Raw genomic sequence first — 18015 nt, forward strand, 5'->3', positions numbered from 1 at the left:
ACAAATAATGTAAATATGACAGTGAATCACAAAAGATTGATATCAAACTGATCACTTGACCCATATTACGTTACTTACTCTTCGAGTGAATCAACAAATGGCGAAATGAAAAGCCGAACAACAATGCTGGTTTTTTTAGACAGTCTTAGCTTACATGTGTGTTTATTTCATATTTTCAGTTGTTACCCTCCACGGCTGAATAAAGCACTCTAAATCGGTTTGAGTTATGTACTGATGAACACAACAATGGATATAAGGGGCTTCTTTCAAAGAAAAAACTCAGGTAGATGTTATTTTATATATTATGCTTTGTATGTTGTTCAATATATTTCTATGCAAAACAAGAGGAATTTCAATACACAGCAGTATATTCACAGTTGAAACCAGATATTTACATACACTTTACGGAAAAAACATAAAAACATTTTTTTTACTGTTAAACATCAATTTAGAGTAAACTTTTTTGTTTTAGATAAATAAATATTGAAACATCTTTTGATTTAGTTAAATGTCAGAATAAAGAGAGAGAGAGCGCTCTTTTTTATCACTTTCATCAAATTTAGGAGTACATATACACTAAGTTTATTGTTAATTAATAAGAAAACTCCAGACGATTCCATTCTGAGCTGAAGAAGCTTCTGATAGGTTAGTAGAGTCCATGTGAGTAAATTGGTGGCACACCTGTGGATGCATATAAGGTAACACACAGAGCCTGTTTCTTTGACATGGGAAAATCAAGAGATATCAACCAAAACACCAGGAAAAGAATTGTGGAGCTCCGTAAGTGTGGCTGAATTTTGAATACAATTTGGTGCCATTTCAATTAAGAAATACAGATAGTTTCTCTCTTTACTCTTAAAGTTAACAAATATGTTTTTATATTTTTCAATCAAAAAAAATAAACATTTAGTCTGATTAATGTTTTACCATTTAAAAAAAGCGTTTGTGTTTTTATCTGAAGAGTATGTAAATATCTGGTTTCAACTGTATATTTGATGATGTTGGTGTTTGGCTTGATTGTCAGCACAAAGAGGGAGAGAGAGGAACAGAGAGGGAGATGGAGAATGAGGACAGAACAGAGATGGAGCAAGAGCAGGTGAGACACACGTTAGTCAAATGGTTGTTTGCCAAAACTCATTAGAAGATGTATCTAGTACCTAGTGTATCTTTTTTAGGTTTGTTATTTTTCAAATTCTATATTTATTAAGTTATGCAGGCTTGTTTGCACAACAAGGCTAAATAGTTATATAAACTTTTCTGAATCTAAATAGTGTACTTTGGTAGAATTAGAAAATAAGTGTAGTGCAGGTCTATGATGATTTTCAGTGTTTTCATTCTGGTTCTGAGTAAATTGGTGGGAATTGGTGGTCTAAAGTAGTCCTGATTTTGAACTGTTGTAGTCCTGTTTTAATTCCGGATCAGTTCTGGGTCTAGTTGAATTAGAGTTTAGTCCCCGTGTCTTAATACAACCCTGATTTTGTTCTGCCTTGCTGCTTAATTTAAAAAACTAGTTTAAGAAGGTGTCCTGCATATGTGATATATATTTTGTTCCTATATAAAGTTATTCTTTTTTGAACAAAACTCAAAACTCTCTGCCAAGAGAATGCATTGGAAAAGCTTGGAAAGAAAAGCGTCTGGACTTCTTTAAGTTGCTTGAAGACGTTTCACCTGTCATCTGAGAAGCTTCTTCAGTTCTAGGGTCAAATGGTGGAGAGTCCCAGATTTAAGCCCTGTGGGAGTGTCCCTCCAAGAAGGACAATGGACTCCCTATTGATCCTCTACCTAATCACACAAGCCAACGTGTGAAAATGGGTGTAGGTCACAATCAGCCAAGGTTTCGGGTGGGCTCATTGTGAAACCTAGCCCCACCCTATCATGTGATTTCCTGAGATCAGATGGCCCAGGATGTGAGTGGGCATTAAGGCATCTGGGAAGGGATCTCAAAACTGGATTATAGATGGCAGACAGTTGGTGTCGTAAACCAACCAATAACAACATACCAATATTCAATGTGAAGCTTTGAGTGTAAAAAAACAGAAAAACAACATGTGGATCCTGAAATAATTGTAGCTTCCACCTTTAAAGGGCTGAAGAGGAAGACGTTTACAAGGAATCATTTAGAATAGTTACAACTGACTGATTATCTGAAACTGTGTTTCTGACTGAAAGAGACAGACATGTACAGACTGAACTATCTTTTCAACAGTCAGAGTGTTTCTCTAACAGGAGGACACTCTTTACACTCAACTCAGCACAGACACACTGAAGAACCAGGAAACCAGACTGTAAATCCAGGATAAAGAGGTTCAGTGAATGTGTTGTTGAAGGTGTGGAGGTGGATCAGAGTGTCAGAGGAGACTCTGTAGAAGGACAGAGTGCCAGCAGGACAGTCCACATACACTGCTACTCTGTTAGAGACAGAGGAGGAGGATTGCAGATATGTTTCTGTGTTATTGTGAACGACAGAGTAACCCTTAACATCAGAGCAGAACAGACACCAGGACTGATCATTCCTTCCAAAGACAAAGACCTTACTGTCTCCTTTTTTTGAAATTCTTCTGTAACTCACCGATATATAAACCTCTCCTTTCCACTCAACCTCCCAATAACAGCAACTGGTGAGACCATCTTTACATAGAAGCTGACATTCACCATCAAATCTGTCTGGATGATCAGGATATGACTGATCCTCCTCCACATGTGTCACCTTCCTGTTGTTGTCAGACAGTTTGAGATTTGTGTGTACTGTGTTTGTGTCGATTGTGAGTTGACAGGAATCTGATGGAGAGAACAAACACAATCCAGCTGCAGTTATTGATCCATCATCTGTTCATTGATTGACATTTTGATGATGACTCCTGACATCAGAGATGTGAATGGGGGATGTGACAGTTTGAAGATGGTTGAATGTGTGCTGCTTTGTTTTCATGAATCACATTAAAAACACACTTACACTTCCTTAGACCTGGTCTCAACCATTGGACTCCAGCAGTGTCCAGAATGACCCTGAAATGAGGAGGGGGGTCAGACCAGCACAGTCTCTTTCAGCATGCACACATGGACATTACATCGCTCTCATACTGTTAGACACTGATAAAGGAACAGCCAAGATTTTCAGATATACACTTTAATCCATATGTGTATTGAAGAGCATTTCATGTAAAGATAAATTTGTATGACCCGTTAGTTCCCCAACTCATTACTTTTAGGGAGGTGCTTCGGTCAGGATGGAATAATCCACATGTGCCATTTATTAGTACCACATGTTAGAAGAAAACTCCCTCCTATAATATTTTCCACATTTACTTTTTCTCACTGCGTGTAATGAACTTTGGCTTTCTAATATCTGCCAAAATAAAGTTAGTGTTCAATAGTGCTCTTTTTTCTGAGTTTAGGAGATACAATCAAAAGAGGGAAACAAGGAGGACATTGAAACACAGAGCAATGAGGCCAACGTGACACCAAGCAGAGGAAGACAGAGGACATAAGTACAGAGAGGATAGCGGATGGAAAACAGGGGAGAACACAGCTGGAATGACAGAGCAGGTGAACCAAAACTAAACAGTCAAAATAAAACAGGAAGTATGATAACTATGAACACAAACACTAAGACACAAAGGTATGACACTGGGAGAAACAGACATGGGAACAAGAGTGACTGTGGAGAAAGAAAGGAAACACCAAACGGAGAAACAGGAGTTAAGCAAAACAAAGGAAAGAGAGCAATACGGATTGTAAAGAGCAATACAGACTAACCAATTACTTAAACACTTAAAGTATAATTAAAGGAGTTTAAATATATATATATATAAATAAATGAATATATTTTTTGTATGATTACTGTCATATAAATGAGAGAAACGTGAAAGACTTGGGGGAGAGCTCCCTTCACTTGTATCAGTATCTTGTAAAGTCATTCAAACATATTAATGTGCCAGTGTGCAAGTATTCTGTACATGTTTTTATTTTCTGTGTCATGTTGCTACTGTCAGTAGACTCTGTTGTCTACTCTACTAGGTATACTAAGAGCAAAGAAAAAAAGTTCTCCTCTGTTAGACATCATCTTTGGCTACAAACAAGTCTCTCCATACCTGAGAGGTTTCAGTCTCAGTTGCTCAAGCAGAGTCACTCCTGCATCTCCAGGATGATTGTAGCTCAGGTTCAGCTCTTTAAGACGTGAGGAAGTGGAGCTCAGAGCTTTTGTCAGCAAAGAGCAACCTTCTTCTGTGATCATACATCCTGACAGGCTGCAGATACATGACATACTCATAGAGAAGTGTGGTGCAGTTGACTATCTTTTTTTTTTTTTTAAATGAAGTAACATTTAGCACTTAAAAACTAAAGTCTACAGCTAGCAAAACCTACATAAAGTAGAACTAACGCTAGTGGGAGTGTTATTAGTTTACAGGCATTTGGTCATAAATACATTTATGCAAAGACTAAAATGTTGACCAGATGAAGACATTAAGTTAATTTACAAGATTATTTAAATCATTATTCAATCCAAGGAATTATAAACATTTGGAGCGAATTTGCCCACAAAACATCTAATCTTTGAAATATTTAAATCCAAAACAAAGTAGTGAAAATAAAATTTAAAAAATAAAAATAAAAATTAAATAATAATAATAATAATAAAACACTAAAGGTTCCACTTTACAAAAGTAATAATAATAGATACTTTCAAATTCCAGCAGACACATTCCCTCATAGTCTGACTCAATGCAAACCAGATTTGAAATCACCATAATTAAAACATTTTAGAACCCCTGACCTGAGTGTTTCCAGTTCACAGTGTGGAGATTCCAGTCCTCGGCACAGCACTTTCACTCCTGAATCCTTCAAGTCATTGTTGCTCAGGTCCAGCTCTCTCAGACTAGAGGACTGGGAGCTGAGTACTGAGTAAAGAGCTTCACAGCTTCTCTCTGAGAGGTTGCAGCCATCAAGTCTGGTGAGACATCAAAAGAATCTTAAGATATTTGGTTTTTTCTTTTCTAGTGAAAATATAGCAGTGTCTTTAAAGCAAAAGAGTTTAAAACTTACAGAGCTTTTTCAGAAGCTTTGACCACAGGCAGCAGCCTCAGAAGAGCGTCTTCTGAAGCAGAGTATTTCTTCAGGTCAAACACATCCAGGTCATCAGAGGACAGTAGGATAAAAACCAGAGCTGACCACTGAGCAGGAGACAATTCATTTGTAGAGAGACTTCCTGAATTCAGGGACCTTTGGATCTCCTCCACTAGAGAACGATCATTCAGTTCATGTAAACAGTGGAAAAGGTTAATCGTTTGCTCTGCGGACAGATTCTCACTGAGCTTCTTCTTGATGTAATTAATTGTTTCCTGATTTGTCTGGGGACTAATTCTTATCTGTTTCAGGAGACCTTGTAGGAGATTCTGATTTGTCTGCACTGAAAGACCCAGGAGGAAACGCAGAAATAAATCCAGGTGTCCTTTTGTGCTTTGCAAGGCCTTGTTCACAGCGCACTGATAGAAGTGATTCTCTGTCTGGGTGTTTTTTTGATGTTCTTCCAGCAGATTGACTCCAGAATTGATGAAGGTCAGATGGACATGAAGAGCAGCCAGAAACTCCTGAACACTCAGATGGACAAAGCAGAACACCTTGTCCTGGTACAGTCCTCTCTCCTCTTTAAAGATCTGTGTGAACACTCCTGAGTACACTGAGGCTGCTGTGATATCGATGCCACAGTCTGTCAGGTCTGATTCATAGAAGATCAGGTTTCCTTTCTGCAGCTGCTCAATAGCCAGTTTTCCCAGAGACTCAATCATCTCCCTGCTCTCTGGACTCCAGTGTGGATCTGTTTCAGCTCCTTCGTCATATTTGACCTTCTTCACTTTGGCCTGAACCACCAGGAAGTGGATGTACAAGTCAGTCAGGGTCTTGGGCAGCTCTCCTCCCTCTGTGGTTTTTAGAACATCCTCCAGAACTGTAGCAGTGATCCAGCAGAAGACTGGGATGTGGCACATGATGTGGAGACTTCTTGATGTCTCGATGTGGGAGATTATTTTGCTAGCTAGTTTCTTATCACTGAATCTCTTCCTGAAGTACTTCTCCTTCTGTGGGTCACTGAAGCCTCTGACCTCTGTCACCATGTCAATACACTCAGGAGGGATCTGATTGGCTGCTGCAGGTCGTGTGGTTATCCAGAGGCGAGAAGAAGGAAGCAGTTTCCCCCTGATGAGGTTTATTAACAGCACATCCACTGAGGTGGACTTTCTATGATCAGTTAGGACTCTAGTTTTGTGGAAGTCCAGAGGAAGTCGACACTCATCCAGACCATCAAAGATGAACATAACCTGGAAGTCTTCAAAGCTGCAGATTCCTGCTTCTTTGGTTTCAGTAAAGAAGTGATGAACAAGTTCCACCAAGCTGAACTTTTTCTCTTTCAGCACATTCAGCTCTCTGAAAGTGAATGGAAATATGAACTGGATGTTCTGGTTGGCTTTGCCTTCAGCCCAGTCCAGAGTAAACTTTTGTGTTAAGACTGTTTTCCCAATGCCAGCCACTCCTTTTGTCAACACTGTTCTGATTGGTTCATCTCTTCCAGATGAGCCATTAAAGATGTCTTCTTGTCTGATTGTTGTTTCTGGTCTGTCTGGTTTCCTGAATGCTGTTTCAATCTGTCTGACCTCATGTTCATCATTGACCTCTGCAGTCCCTCCCTCTGTGATGTAGAGCTCTGTGTAGATCTGATTCAGAAGGGTTGGGTTTCCTGCTTTAGCGATCCCCTCAAACACACACTGGAACTTCTTCTTTAAAGCACATTTAAGTTTATTCCGGCATATGCTGGGAATTTCTTAAAGAACACACAGAGGATTTAGCCTTACAATAAAAACATCAACAAGTTCTGCTTTCAGAGGTAGATATATAATATCAGATCGCAAATGTAATGTTATTCTACTACCATTTTAAATATTTAGAGTAACCGTCTTACTGCTCTCCAGACGATCAGCCAGCTCCGCTTGCTTCATCATCCTCAGGAAGTGCAGAGTGAGCTTCACAAATGCTTCTCTGCTGCTGTTCATCTGCTTTTCATTCTCAGCCTTCAACAAGTCTTCATCCTCCCCATGACTCTCTAAGCATTCTGGGTAATCTGGACCCAGAATCTTCTGAATCTTCTTCAGCTCATTCTTTACAAAATTAACAATGTTTTCCTCCAGCAGCTGGAATAGAATACAATATGAATGATTCAATCAGTGTGAAGTCATGAAGTGAAACATCAGATCCATGCTGGATACACTGGACTTCAGCCAGAATGTTTCCAATACAAATATCATATTTTGGTGTCTCTCAAACTAAGAATAATGCTTAAATAATGGGGTGTTGGGTTCATTATATACTACTCCATTCTAAGACAACAGGTTGCTAACTAAAACTAAAATTTAAACTGTACCACATATAAAATGCAATCAGAATTTCCCTTCATGATCACTACTCTTACTTATAATTTGACCTCACATCCTAGTAACAGGAAATCTCTTAAGTAATATTTTTAAAAATCAACAAGTTAAAATTCCCCCAAATATTTCCATTTCCTTTCCTTTGCTGTTGAAAAATGCTGTGACTTTCAGAAGTCACACCAGTGAAGTACTAATTGTCATGGTCCTGGGTCAGGGACCCAGCGTTTTGTGATTATTATTATTATTATTATTATTATTATTATTTTCTCATGTTCTAGTTTCATTCTGATTTTGTATTCTGTTAAACTGTCTGAGAACTTGCTGTTTTATTTTGTAGATCCACATGTGATATCACTGTGTTCAGCTTCCATTTCCCTGTCATCATGTGAATTAGGATCAGCTGTGCTTCCCTCCTGTGTGTCATTTCCTAATTACTTTCTGTGTGTATATATAGTGCAGGGGTCGGCAACCCTGGGCACGTGTGCCACAGTTTGCACTTGAAGGGTTAACTGATGGCAAGGCCATAGCTGGACTGGCCATGGTGATTTTTTTGTTTTTATGGGCCGATGATTTTTTTTTTTTTAAATTTAATAAGGGTATAAACTAGTGATGGGTAGATGAGGCCTCGTGAAGCGTTTCAGCACATTCCCCAAACTGTATCGATACTGTGTCGACACAGTGTTGCTGTTTTGCTCCATACTGACACCTGCTGGACCTTAAATATCATTGCAGGGAACTTACTTGAGACTCACAACAGACACTGATTCAATGACATAGTCATACGTGTATACACTGTAAGGTATTGTACTTTCCATGGAATCATTTTATGTTTTACATTGAAAATATTGTAGACATCTTTAAAATATATTGTGAATGACATAAAGTAAAAATTAAAATGAAAGTATTGTGAATATAATATTACCCATTTAAATGTAATTGATTCAGAGTTTATTATAAATTTCTATTCAGAAAAATAAGTTTATCCAATGTTTTTGCATTCAGTCTATCAGGCACAGATGAAGCTGGGGTACACAAACTGTAAAGTCAGGTGGAAAAGGTTCTGATAAGATGTCTTCCTCATCCCCCAGTACCTTAAAGGATTCTCTGATCTTGGAATGTTTCTCTCCGACACTCTCCACAATACTAAGGGGTTGGCAGTCCTTTATAATAAACTTCAGGACTGCCTGGTCCAGAACAGTCTTCCTAGATGCTTGATTTCAAAATAATAAAACGCATATTAATTTAAAAAAAAGTGTTGATAAAGCTGTTCAGTGTCCATATAGGCCGACCTGTGTTCATTCTCAGTGTGTTTGTCTCCTCCTTTTCATGTTTGGCTCTGTAATGCCTCTGTAACACTGAGGAGGTGCTTTTGTTTGTAAGAAAGCTCCGCAGAACAGATGTGACATTTACCCTGCATAAAATGAAATAAATAATTTACACTGCAAGTCACATTGCTGTTTTTCCTATTCTGATAGATTACACTGAAACAAAGACAGACAAACTATTTGCAGTTAAAAGATCAAAATGATCCCACACAGCAGAAACATTTCTTTTTCTTTCGGGCTACATTTTGTTATGGAGAGATGTGTATTTTTATTTATCTTTGCGAGAGTCAATTTGTGGGGGGGTTTGGTGGCGACTCGTTCCGTTGACAGATGCGGATGCGGTACCTTTTAAACACAGCTTGGCGCGTTGGTAATGAGCGATACAGCAGCTGTATTGATCACGTGACTTTTTCTTAAAGCGATGCACGCACCGATACAGGCATCGCTAGGTGAGCTTGATACATGCGCCGGTGCGTCAGTGTTGCTGGACCCATCAATAGTATAAACAATGAGAGGTGGTGGATTGGCCAGATGCTGGCCGATGTGTAAAAATAACTCAGTTGTTTGGTGGTGTCTATGGCGGAGCTTCCACAGAGGGCAGCAGGTGGATGAGGGAAAGGGGAGGCAGGAGGAGGAGAGACCCGAAGCGGCCGCTGGTCCGAGTATCAGGTGAACTGAACTTCAGGTAAGAAGTTATGACCTGCAGTCTATCTGGGTCAGATATAAACCAAGTTTAGGTGGAGTTTATTTTCGTTGTGCTGACTTCTTAGAGTCAGTTACAATAACTCGTACTGCTACTAGCTAGCATGACGGAGTTTCTATACAGCTGGGCGGGTGCTGTGATGTTACTGATAGTGAACTTTATTTTATTCATAAGGTTAGTTAGTAGAGTTGCCAATCGTCCCGTAAAAAGCGGAATGTCCCGTATTCAGAGAAAATATTACACGTTTCGTATTGAGCTGAAAAGGAACACAGTTTGTCCCGGACTTCAGCTAGAATGAAAAAAAAGACACAAAGTTGGAGTTTTTCTGTGTGTTTACGCTGTCAGCTGCCTCTTCTCCTCTCATATTCTCTCCCCCTCTGCCTGTTGCTACTTCAATCATGATAAATGATCAGCTGATCGGCTTTTCTCTCTTGTTTGTTTATCGCCCACTTTGCGCCAGAAAGAGGAAACCAGCGGATGTCGCGCTAAACAACAGCAGCACGTTTAACCTTGATCAGCTGTTGTTAGAATTTATTTAATATTAATTTCTAGTATCAGCTGATGTTTGTTGGAGCCACAGCTGTAAAAGCTGCTGGTCATGATATCGGTTTGGATATGTGGTGAGAGGGAAACATGAAGATGAAACCAGGAGATGTCCTTACTGAATCATCAGAGCTGAACAGGTGATGTAGAAACAGGTTTACCTTTTAGGTGACATGAATGAGTTGAAGGGAAGTTATGAACTGTTTCTGAGAGACAAATAACACCAGGATCCTTTTCTACGTAGCTGACAGCTGGTAACTGTGCAGGGGCGGATCTAGCAAAGTGTTGCCAGGGAGCCAGGTAGGGCATTAACAGGGAAAGGGGGGCACAAAGAAATACTTTTCTTTCTTATTCTCATTTAAAATGTCTAGCTTTTATTAAATAATTATCTGAATCTTACAACCAAAGTTTTTATCTGACGTAAAATGTATAGAAATCGTACATATACCAACAAGACAGTGTACATCACTGTCACAACAGCGTTTGTTTTCATTCAAAGGCTTTATGGCTTTTCCTATGATACCTGGTGGGCCGGTATCTAGTCAAAATGACCGGGCCGATTTTGTGTCCCAGTCCAGTTAACTGGCTGAGTTAATGCAACATCAAAATGCAGCTGATTGAACTGAAAAGCTCGACTCTGGGGGGGGTCAAAGTTTGCAGAACTACGAACGCAGCTGGAATCCATAGATGTGCGTGTTCACGGAGCTTGCATTTTCACCTGCTGGGCATCACTACTTGACAAGTTTAATCGTCTTCAGAGCATTGCAGAGGGATTATTGACAGTATTTGGCTCTACATATCTGTGTGAGCAAATTTTCTCTCACATGAAGAGTGTCCTCAGGTAGCCGTCTGAATGCTGGACACTTGGAGACCTGTGTCTCTGAGTGGGAGACCAGAGATCACATTAACATGTCTATCTCTGTATTAACAAACCTGCCATATTGGCCCAGTTTATTTTTCTTATCATTGTTGTGAGGAGACCATAAATAGCATTTGCATTTTCTGTTATACAGTCCATTTGCTGTTATGGATAAAAAGTGTCTCTTTTTTGTTTCAAAATAGCTGATAACTATTCGCTGATAGCTGCCAACATCTGCAAACAAATATAATTGTATAAAGTTGTTTTATATAGTATGTAACTGTTAATATAGAGCATTATTAAATTTATTGCTAATACAATCATATGGCACACTGACTTCTGAGGAAATTTTAGATGGCACTCATCATCAGAAAGGTTGCCGACCCCTGATATAGTGGGTGTCGGTCTGTGCTCAGTGTGGGTTTGTCTGCGTTACTGTGTAAGTTGGTGGTCTGCATGGCTTGCTGCGTCTCATCCCGTGTGTCATGCACAGTGTTGGTCAAGTTACTTGAAAAAAGTAATCCGTTACTGATTACCTCCCCCCAAAAGTAATCCCGTTACTTTACTGATTACTTATTTTCAAAACTAATTAATTACTTAGTTACTTAGTTACTTTTTAAAAACACAATTTACAACCTGAATAGGTGATAAAGCAATAGATCTTTCAGCCCAATTCTACTTTTTCTGCATAATTCATCATACAAAATGTAATCAAATGGAAACGTCTCTTTTTAAAACGTTAAATCTTTTAACTTTATGCATCAAGCACACAGGGCTTAAATCTGGGACTCTCGACCATTTGACCCTAGAACTGAAAAAGCTTCTCGGATGAGAGGTGAAACGTCTTCAAGCAACTTAAAGAAGTCCAGACACTTTTCTTTCCAAGCTCCTTAGACTACGATGACCTGGATGACTGAGAACCTTCAGACACATCCCCACATCCCATCCACCCACCAATCTCAGCCATGGTCTGAGTAACCCTCACACCCTGTACAGACCCTAAATATGGAGTCCAGATGTGCATGATCCTGCCGGTCAGACTGATCTCTGGCAACCTCTGAGCTTTCCTGGTCCACTCTGTGGAGGAATCATGAAGAATTAGTTTACATCAGGTCTGTTCATACAGAGTCAAACACAAGCTAAAGGCTCATGAAGTGAGGTCTGAATGTGAGCAGTGAATCAGATGATTCCCTTTAGTCGTAAATTTTTACTAGTCCTGATAATCCCATTGATAATCAGCAGCTCAGCCTGCAGCTGTTTGAAAATGTTAGCTAAGTTTGGTTTTATCACAACAGCTTTCCATTAGTTTCAGCTAAAATGCCCTAGAGCAAGGCAGTCTATCTATTTCTATAACTGGTTTCACAGGTCACCTTCTAGTTCTCAGAAAACATCTATATTAGTAGTCAATTACAGAACCATTTCTTCTAAATACAAAGATATATGTTACTTATATACGTGTCTTGAAGAGGCATATTTCTTTCTAACGTATATTTTTAACACATAACTTTTATTAAATTTTAGCTATTACTGTCAAACATTTTCCAGTCACCCGAGATAAATCTGAATTTATCTTGGTGAGTTTGTGGTATTTTTAAGTTTTTTACATTTTTTTGAAATGTTTCCTTGTTGTTGTTTTTTATTTCCTCGGGTCATGTTTAAAGTGGTTAAAGTTATCTGGGTCAATTCATTATCTTAGCTTATTTATATTGTTTGTTTTATTTTAGTTTTCATTGTCTGTGTTCTCTATGTAAAGTCTGCATTTCTGTGTTTTGTATTCTGTTACTTCCTGTTTTATTTTGGTAATCTGTGTCTTCTTTCAGATTTGGTTCAGCTGTATGTTTCTCCGAGGTGTCTCATATGGCCTCATCTTCTCTTACGTATTTAAACCTTTAAACCCCCAAAGGCCTTTAAACATTTTAATGGATTTGAACTGGGTGGAGGAGGCACCACTAGGGAGGTATTTGGTTTGTTCGGACTCTAGCAGCGTGTTAGTGAGTATAGGTAATATGTCTTCGGACTCTAGGCAAGATATTGTTTTTGATATACTTCATTTATTGTATAGAATTAAACGCAGAGGGATAGAAGTGGATTTCTTATGGATTCCTGCGCATATCGGTGTTGATGGCAATGAACAGGCCAATAAGTTTGCAAAAGGTGCAGCAAGAAGTCATGTAGGTATGACCATAAAATACAGTAAAAGCAAGGTGAAAAGTATAATCAAGGTAAAGTTAAAGGAGCAGTGGCAGGCACAATGGGACAGAGAAGGGAAAGGCAGATATTATTATAGCACACAGAAAATAGTTGGGCAGTGTAGAAGAAGTTATAGAAGAGAAGAGGATATAATCTCGAGAGTAAGATTTGGTCACACAGGCTTGAATAGCACACTTAAAAAGATGGGTAAAGATGACACAGGGAATAGTGAATTCTGTGGACTAGAGGAGACATTTGAGCATGTAGTGTTGGAGTGTGATAAGTTTATAGGGCAGTGTTTAGCTTTTTAAGATCGACAGGTGTGTATCCGAGGCTGTAGGTGGAAAAACCGCTCCGACCAACACTCCAGTCCAGAGAGTGGGGGTAAATGCACCTAAAAGTACAAAGTGAGCATCCAACTTTATCCGAACCATAATCGCTCGCCTCCTCAGGAGTCAGGTGCAAACGCTTTATCCATTTTGTCCAGTCATCGGACCTAAAAGTGAACTTCTCCGGTGGGGTGACTTGAAACTGACTCATGTCGTCACATCTCTTTTCGCGCAGCTCCTCCTCGGCTGATGTCTAACCTGGCCCCGAAGGCGAAAACATTCACTTATGCCCATCTAACATTTCCAGTTTTCTTCTGACTAGGGATGGGTACCGGTGTCCGGTGCCATGATGGCACCGGTTCTGACATAAACGGTAGTAACCAGACCGAAAAGCAGTGCACATTTCGGTGCGTTTTTTTTTACTGAGATGTCATACACTTTGGATTTGCATTTTACGGTTCCGAGGATAGTAGGCGGGCCCAGGTACGGCTGTTCTTTTAGAGCAGAGCTACAGATTAAAAATGCCCAAGGCGACGCGGTCAAAGTCTGGCTGTACTTCACAGCAAAAGATGCAAACTCAGCAGCCTGCAACAAGTGCTTTAAGCTGATACTGTGCAAAGGAGGTAACTCCTCGAATCTGATGAAACGCCTGGCGATGCATAGCGTTTTTTTTGTTGTTGTTTTTTTTTAAAGCCGAGAAATGCGCCTTGTTTGATAGCTTGCTGCGAGACCTCACACCGTGCACATCTACTGCGGGTGTGGTGCCTGTTATCAGACCCGGAGTTAGCAACATCCCCCAAAAATCCGAAGAGTACAGTCCTGGCCCCTAGCCCTGTCAGCGTAGCAGAAATGATGACGGATGATGATGGCAGCAGCAGCCGTTCTCCTCTGCGTGAGTAGCTTAATGTTGTTCCTACCTCTTATAATTTACCTGATACTACACCTTACACTTTAACTATTGTGTTTTTGAAATAAACTCCAACACACACCACTTTAAACATGAATATAGAAATGTGTGTGAAACAGATCTGACCTGACATTAAACATGTCAGAGACTTTATTCAGTCAAACTGTTTATATAAAGTCACTTCCAACATTTAGATACAGATTACCTTTCTGCAACCGAATGGTGTGCTTCCTTAAAACCTACAGGGATATACATTGATGAGTCACTCTTCAAGGACACAAGGCTGGGTTCAGGTCCAGAAAAATCTGGTCTGCAATGGAGCCCAACAGAAAAAGAGAAAAACGAAAGTTTGAAAAAACAAGTTAACAATTTTTTCAGTTAATTAATTATAGTTTAATTTAACTTAATTGTCCCCCTGGGATATTTTTCAGCGCAATCTAAATAATGAGAGGCACTTACTTTACATTATATAATGTTGTTTTTTGAAAATCTAAAATATTCGCTTTTGACCAGTCACTCTTTAAGGACACACAGCTGGGTTCAGGTCCAGGTTGGTTCCTGTGAATAATGATGGAGCAGTGATGTGAGTGCTGAGCTGTGACATGGAGAAGAGTCATGGACAGTTAGAGATGTTCATCTCACCTCTGAGCTTTGGTCTGGCTCTCATGTTCCCCACACAGAGTGGTTTTAGAGGGAGGGACTCCCTCCTCTCTGTCCTCACACTGATCCATGCTGCTGAATTCACATCCACATCAGCTCACACACACTTTCCACCTTCACCTGCAGAGGAAACACAAATCATTCATGTGCACATCAACTGAAATCCTCCTTTCCATCATGTGTGCTGTCCAAATATCAGCTGCTTCTTTTCTGCTTCCTCTCAGTGTCAGCTGAATGCAGTCAGACAGCAGCGTGAGGCAGAGGAAGCTGCCATCAGCTGCTCTACTTCTACTATCAGTCCACTAGATGGAGCCATGAAGCACACACGATGCATTCACTGACACACACTGATTCACTCTGACTGGAAGCTTCAGTCCATTAACATTCAGTCAGTTCAACACATCTGAACAACATTTTCTAACATTTCAGTTGATCCACAATCCAAACAGGATCAGCAGAGTTAAAAGTGGGGAAGAACTTGACATTAAAGAACGTTTAAACATTCAAACATAAATACTGAATGCATTATCTGAGATTGCGCTTTTCAGTACTTCCTGAAACGCACAAAGTACTTCAAGACAGCACTAGAAACATTCAGGAGAAATGTTCTGCACTTTAAGTTACAGGATATCAACATTTTAGTAACTGTTTCAAAATAAATTAGAAAATACCTCGAACATTTTGACAACAATAGGATTTCATATTCTGAGCTTCTGTTCATACTCACGCACAAGATGTCAGACAGATCGTTGGTCAGCTTCCTTTGTCACGTCTTCCCAATTCCAGATGTTTCCCAGTTAGCTTGAACTATAAGGCAAATTTTTGCTGTTTCTGCAGAGAAAAAATTAAAGAGTCCTTGCCGTGTTACAGAGCTTCAGACTGAGACAATCATGTGATCCCAGGTTCAGGAAAATGAAGTGAAACTCTAAGAAGGAAGGAAATACCCAGAGAGGAGCTGACATGGGACTTGTCCATAAACTGAACTGATCCATTTCTGATTATCCATTAATGTGTTATAGCAGTTTTATTATGTAAAAATAAATAGATAAAATTAAAAAAAAACCACAACTTTCCTGTTAATCAACTTAACCTCCAAAAGATCTGTTTATATTGTAATCTGACACTTTGAATTCACACTGGTGTCACTGCATATTAAAGAAATCCTTTAGTTTAATTTGAGCTGTTTCCTTAATCAAATTTTAAGAATGAAATGTCCATCCATCCATCCATCCATCCATCCATCCATCCATCCATCCATTCATTTTCTTCCACTTATTCAGGGCCGGGTTGCAGGGGCAGCAGCCCAAGCAGAGAAGCCCAGACCTCCCTCTCCCCAGCCATCTCCTCCAGCTTATCCGGGGGAACACCAAGGCGTTCCCAGGCCAGCCGAGAGATATAATCTCTCCAGCGTGTCCTGGGTCTGCCCCGGGGCCTCCTCCCAGTGGGACATACCCGGAAAACGTCGCCCAGGAGGCGCCCAGGAGGCATCCTTGTCAGATGCCCGAACCACCTCAACTGGCTCCTTTTGATGTGGAGGAGCAGCGGCTCTACTCTGAGCCCCTCCGAGATGGCTGAACTTCTCACCCTATCTCTAAGGGAGAGGCCAGCTACCTTTCGGAGGAAGCCCATTTCCGCCGCTTGTATTCGCGATGTCGTTCTTTCGGTCACTACCCACAGCTCGTGACCATAGGTGAGGGTAGGGGTGTAGATCGACCAGTAAATTGAGAGCTTCGCTTTTACACTCAGCTCTCAGAATGAAATGTGTGCAGATAAATTTTCTGACACTTTGTCATTTTGAGTGTGAGATTCAATTCATTGTTTTCGGCCAATTCAACACGTCTGAATAATATTTTCAAACATGTCAGCAGACGCATGAGTCAAAGACGATTGTGGAACATGAGGCTGCTGTGGTTGGCGTTCAGTCCTTGGATCCTCCTCTAGTCTGCATGTTAAAGTATCACTGAACAAGAGTTTTGAATCCAGTGTGTCCACAGATCACTGCCTTTACACTGATGATAGATGGAAGATAATAGCACTCATTTTATAAAGAGTCTGCAGGAAGCAAGCTAATCTATAAGTTGGATTTCAGTGTTTGTAATCAACTGTAGATTAATGTGCTCTGATATGAGATTTGACAACAGCTATATGAACGAGGAAATGATTCAGTAAAAGGACTAGATGTTACAACCCCTGATAATGCATTGCTTTAAATGGAAAAAAAAATCTTGAAGGATGGCCTTTATGAGGAAAGCAGCCCAGAAACTTTGCCAGCAGCACACATCATTGTGCCTCAACTTTCTGTCTTTTACGCAAGCTAGTCTGCCATTTTTTTCCTTGGTTAGGTTTAGGGATTAGAGATCTGATCTAGATTATCATATTAAGATTTGGGACACATCATCAGTAGTGGACCTTGGATTCATCAGGTGTTTCGGCCATTATCACTAGACACCCTCATCCAAGGAGGCCCTGCCAGGGTTGATCAGGCCCCGGAGTGTGTCACTGGTTTATGTTAAATTGTTATTTCTCTTCTTCTTTCTCCTGTTTAGTTTTCTACAGTTTCTTCTATCTATTCACTGCAACTAAGAAATAATACTCACCTCTTTAACATTTATGGAGCCTCACTTTTTCAAAGGGATAGAAAAGGTGATAGAGAGAAGTAAGACAAAAGGGACACAATAGGAGAGAGGAGAGCTGGAAGGAATAACAGACTGTTTCAGGCTCACATGACAAGGAGTCAGAGAAGAAAATGAGAGTGTGATAAAGAAAACCTTCAGCAGGTCAGATATAGTATCAATAACGGATCCATGTTTTCTCTTTGTTGAAAAGTGGGAGCTTTTTCCCTAAACCTCAGATGTGATGCTTTGTGGTTTCATAGTCACACTGATGTATGTTTGTAGACTTACTGAAATAACCCAGAGTGTCAGTCTGCTTGTGTCACACTTCACTGTGTAAAAGTGACTGTCAGTGTCATGCAGCACAGCACCCTGCATCTAAACTACTCACATCAGTTTCAGTCTAAATGGACAGGTCATATGATAGTTTCCCCCCAACCTTTCTTCCAGTCTATCCACATGCTCTTAC

The 18015-nt window shown here is 40.0% G+C and overlaps 1 protein-coding gene across 1 annotated transcript; it reads right to left on the reverse strand.

Moving 5' to 3' along the window:
- Positions 1 to 1018: 1018 nt before the first annotated feature.
- On the reverse strand, positions 1019 to 14973 carry LOC116316707 (protein NLRC3-like). The gene is made up of 10 exons (XM_031735335.2): positions 14917 to 14973; positions 14734 to 14832; positions 14480 to 14584; positions 11847 to 11925; positions 6953 to 7181; positions 5044 to 6814; positions 4775 to 4948; positions 4092 to 4247; positions 2954 to 3006; positions 1019 to 2778 (listed from the first exon to the last, which is right to left on the reverse strand). Exons 3-10 carry the CDS (start codon positions 14527 to 14529, stop codon positions 2249 to 2251), a joined length of 3042 nt encoding a protein of 1013 aa, XP_031591195.2. The 5' UTR covers positions 14530 to 14584; positions 14734 to 14832; positions 14917 to 14973; the 3' UTR covers positions 1019 to 2248.
- Positions 14974 to 18015: the final 3042 nt, after the last annotated feature.

This window comes from Oreochromis aureus, linkage group 23 (genome assembly GCF_013358895.1).
Source record: "Oreochromis aureus strain Israel breed Guangdong linkage group 23, ZZ_aureus, whole genome shotgun sequence".
NCBI classification, from domain to species: domain Eukaryota; kingdom Metazoa; phylum Chordata; class Actinopteri; order Cichliformes; family Cichlidae; genus Oreochromis; species Oreochromis aureus.

What these genes read in the sequence shown, in the direction of transcription:
- LOC116316707 (XM_031735335.2), bottom strand. Translation starts at nt 14,529, where the DNA reads ATGTATATCCCTGTAGGTTTTAAGGAAGCACACCATTCGGTTGCAGAA. An exon ending in ATCTGGACTCCATATTTAGG is followed by an intron (nt 7,182 to 11,846) that starts GTCTGTACAGGG and finishes ATTCTATTCCAG; the next exon opens with CTGCTGGAGGAAAACATTGT. An exon ending in GAGACCAGGTCTAAGGAAGT is followed by an intron (nt 2,779 to 2,953) that starts GTAAGTGTGTTT and finishes TCTCTCCATCAG; the next exon opens with ATTCCTGTCAACTCACAATC.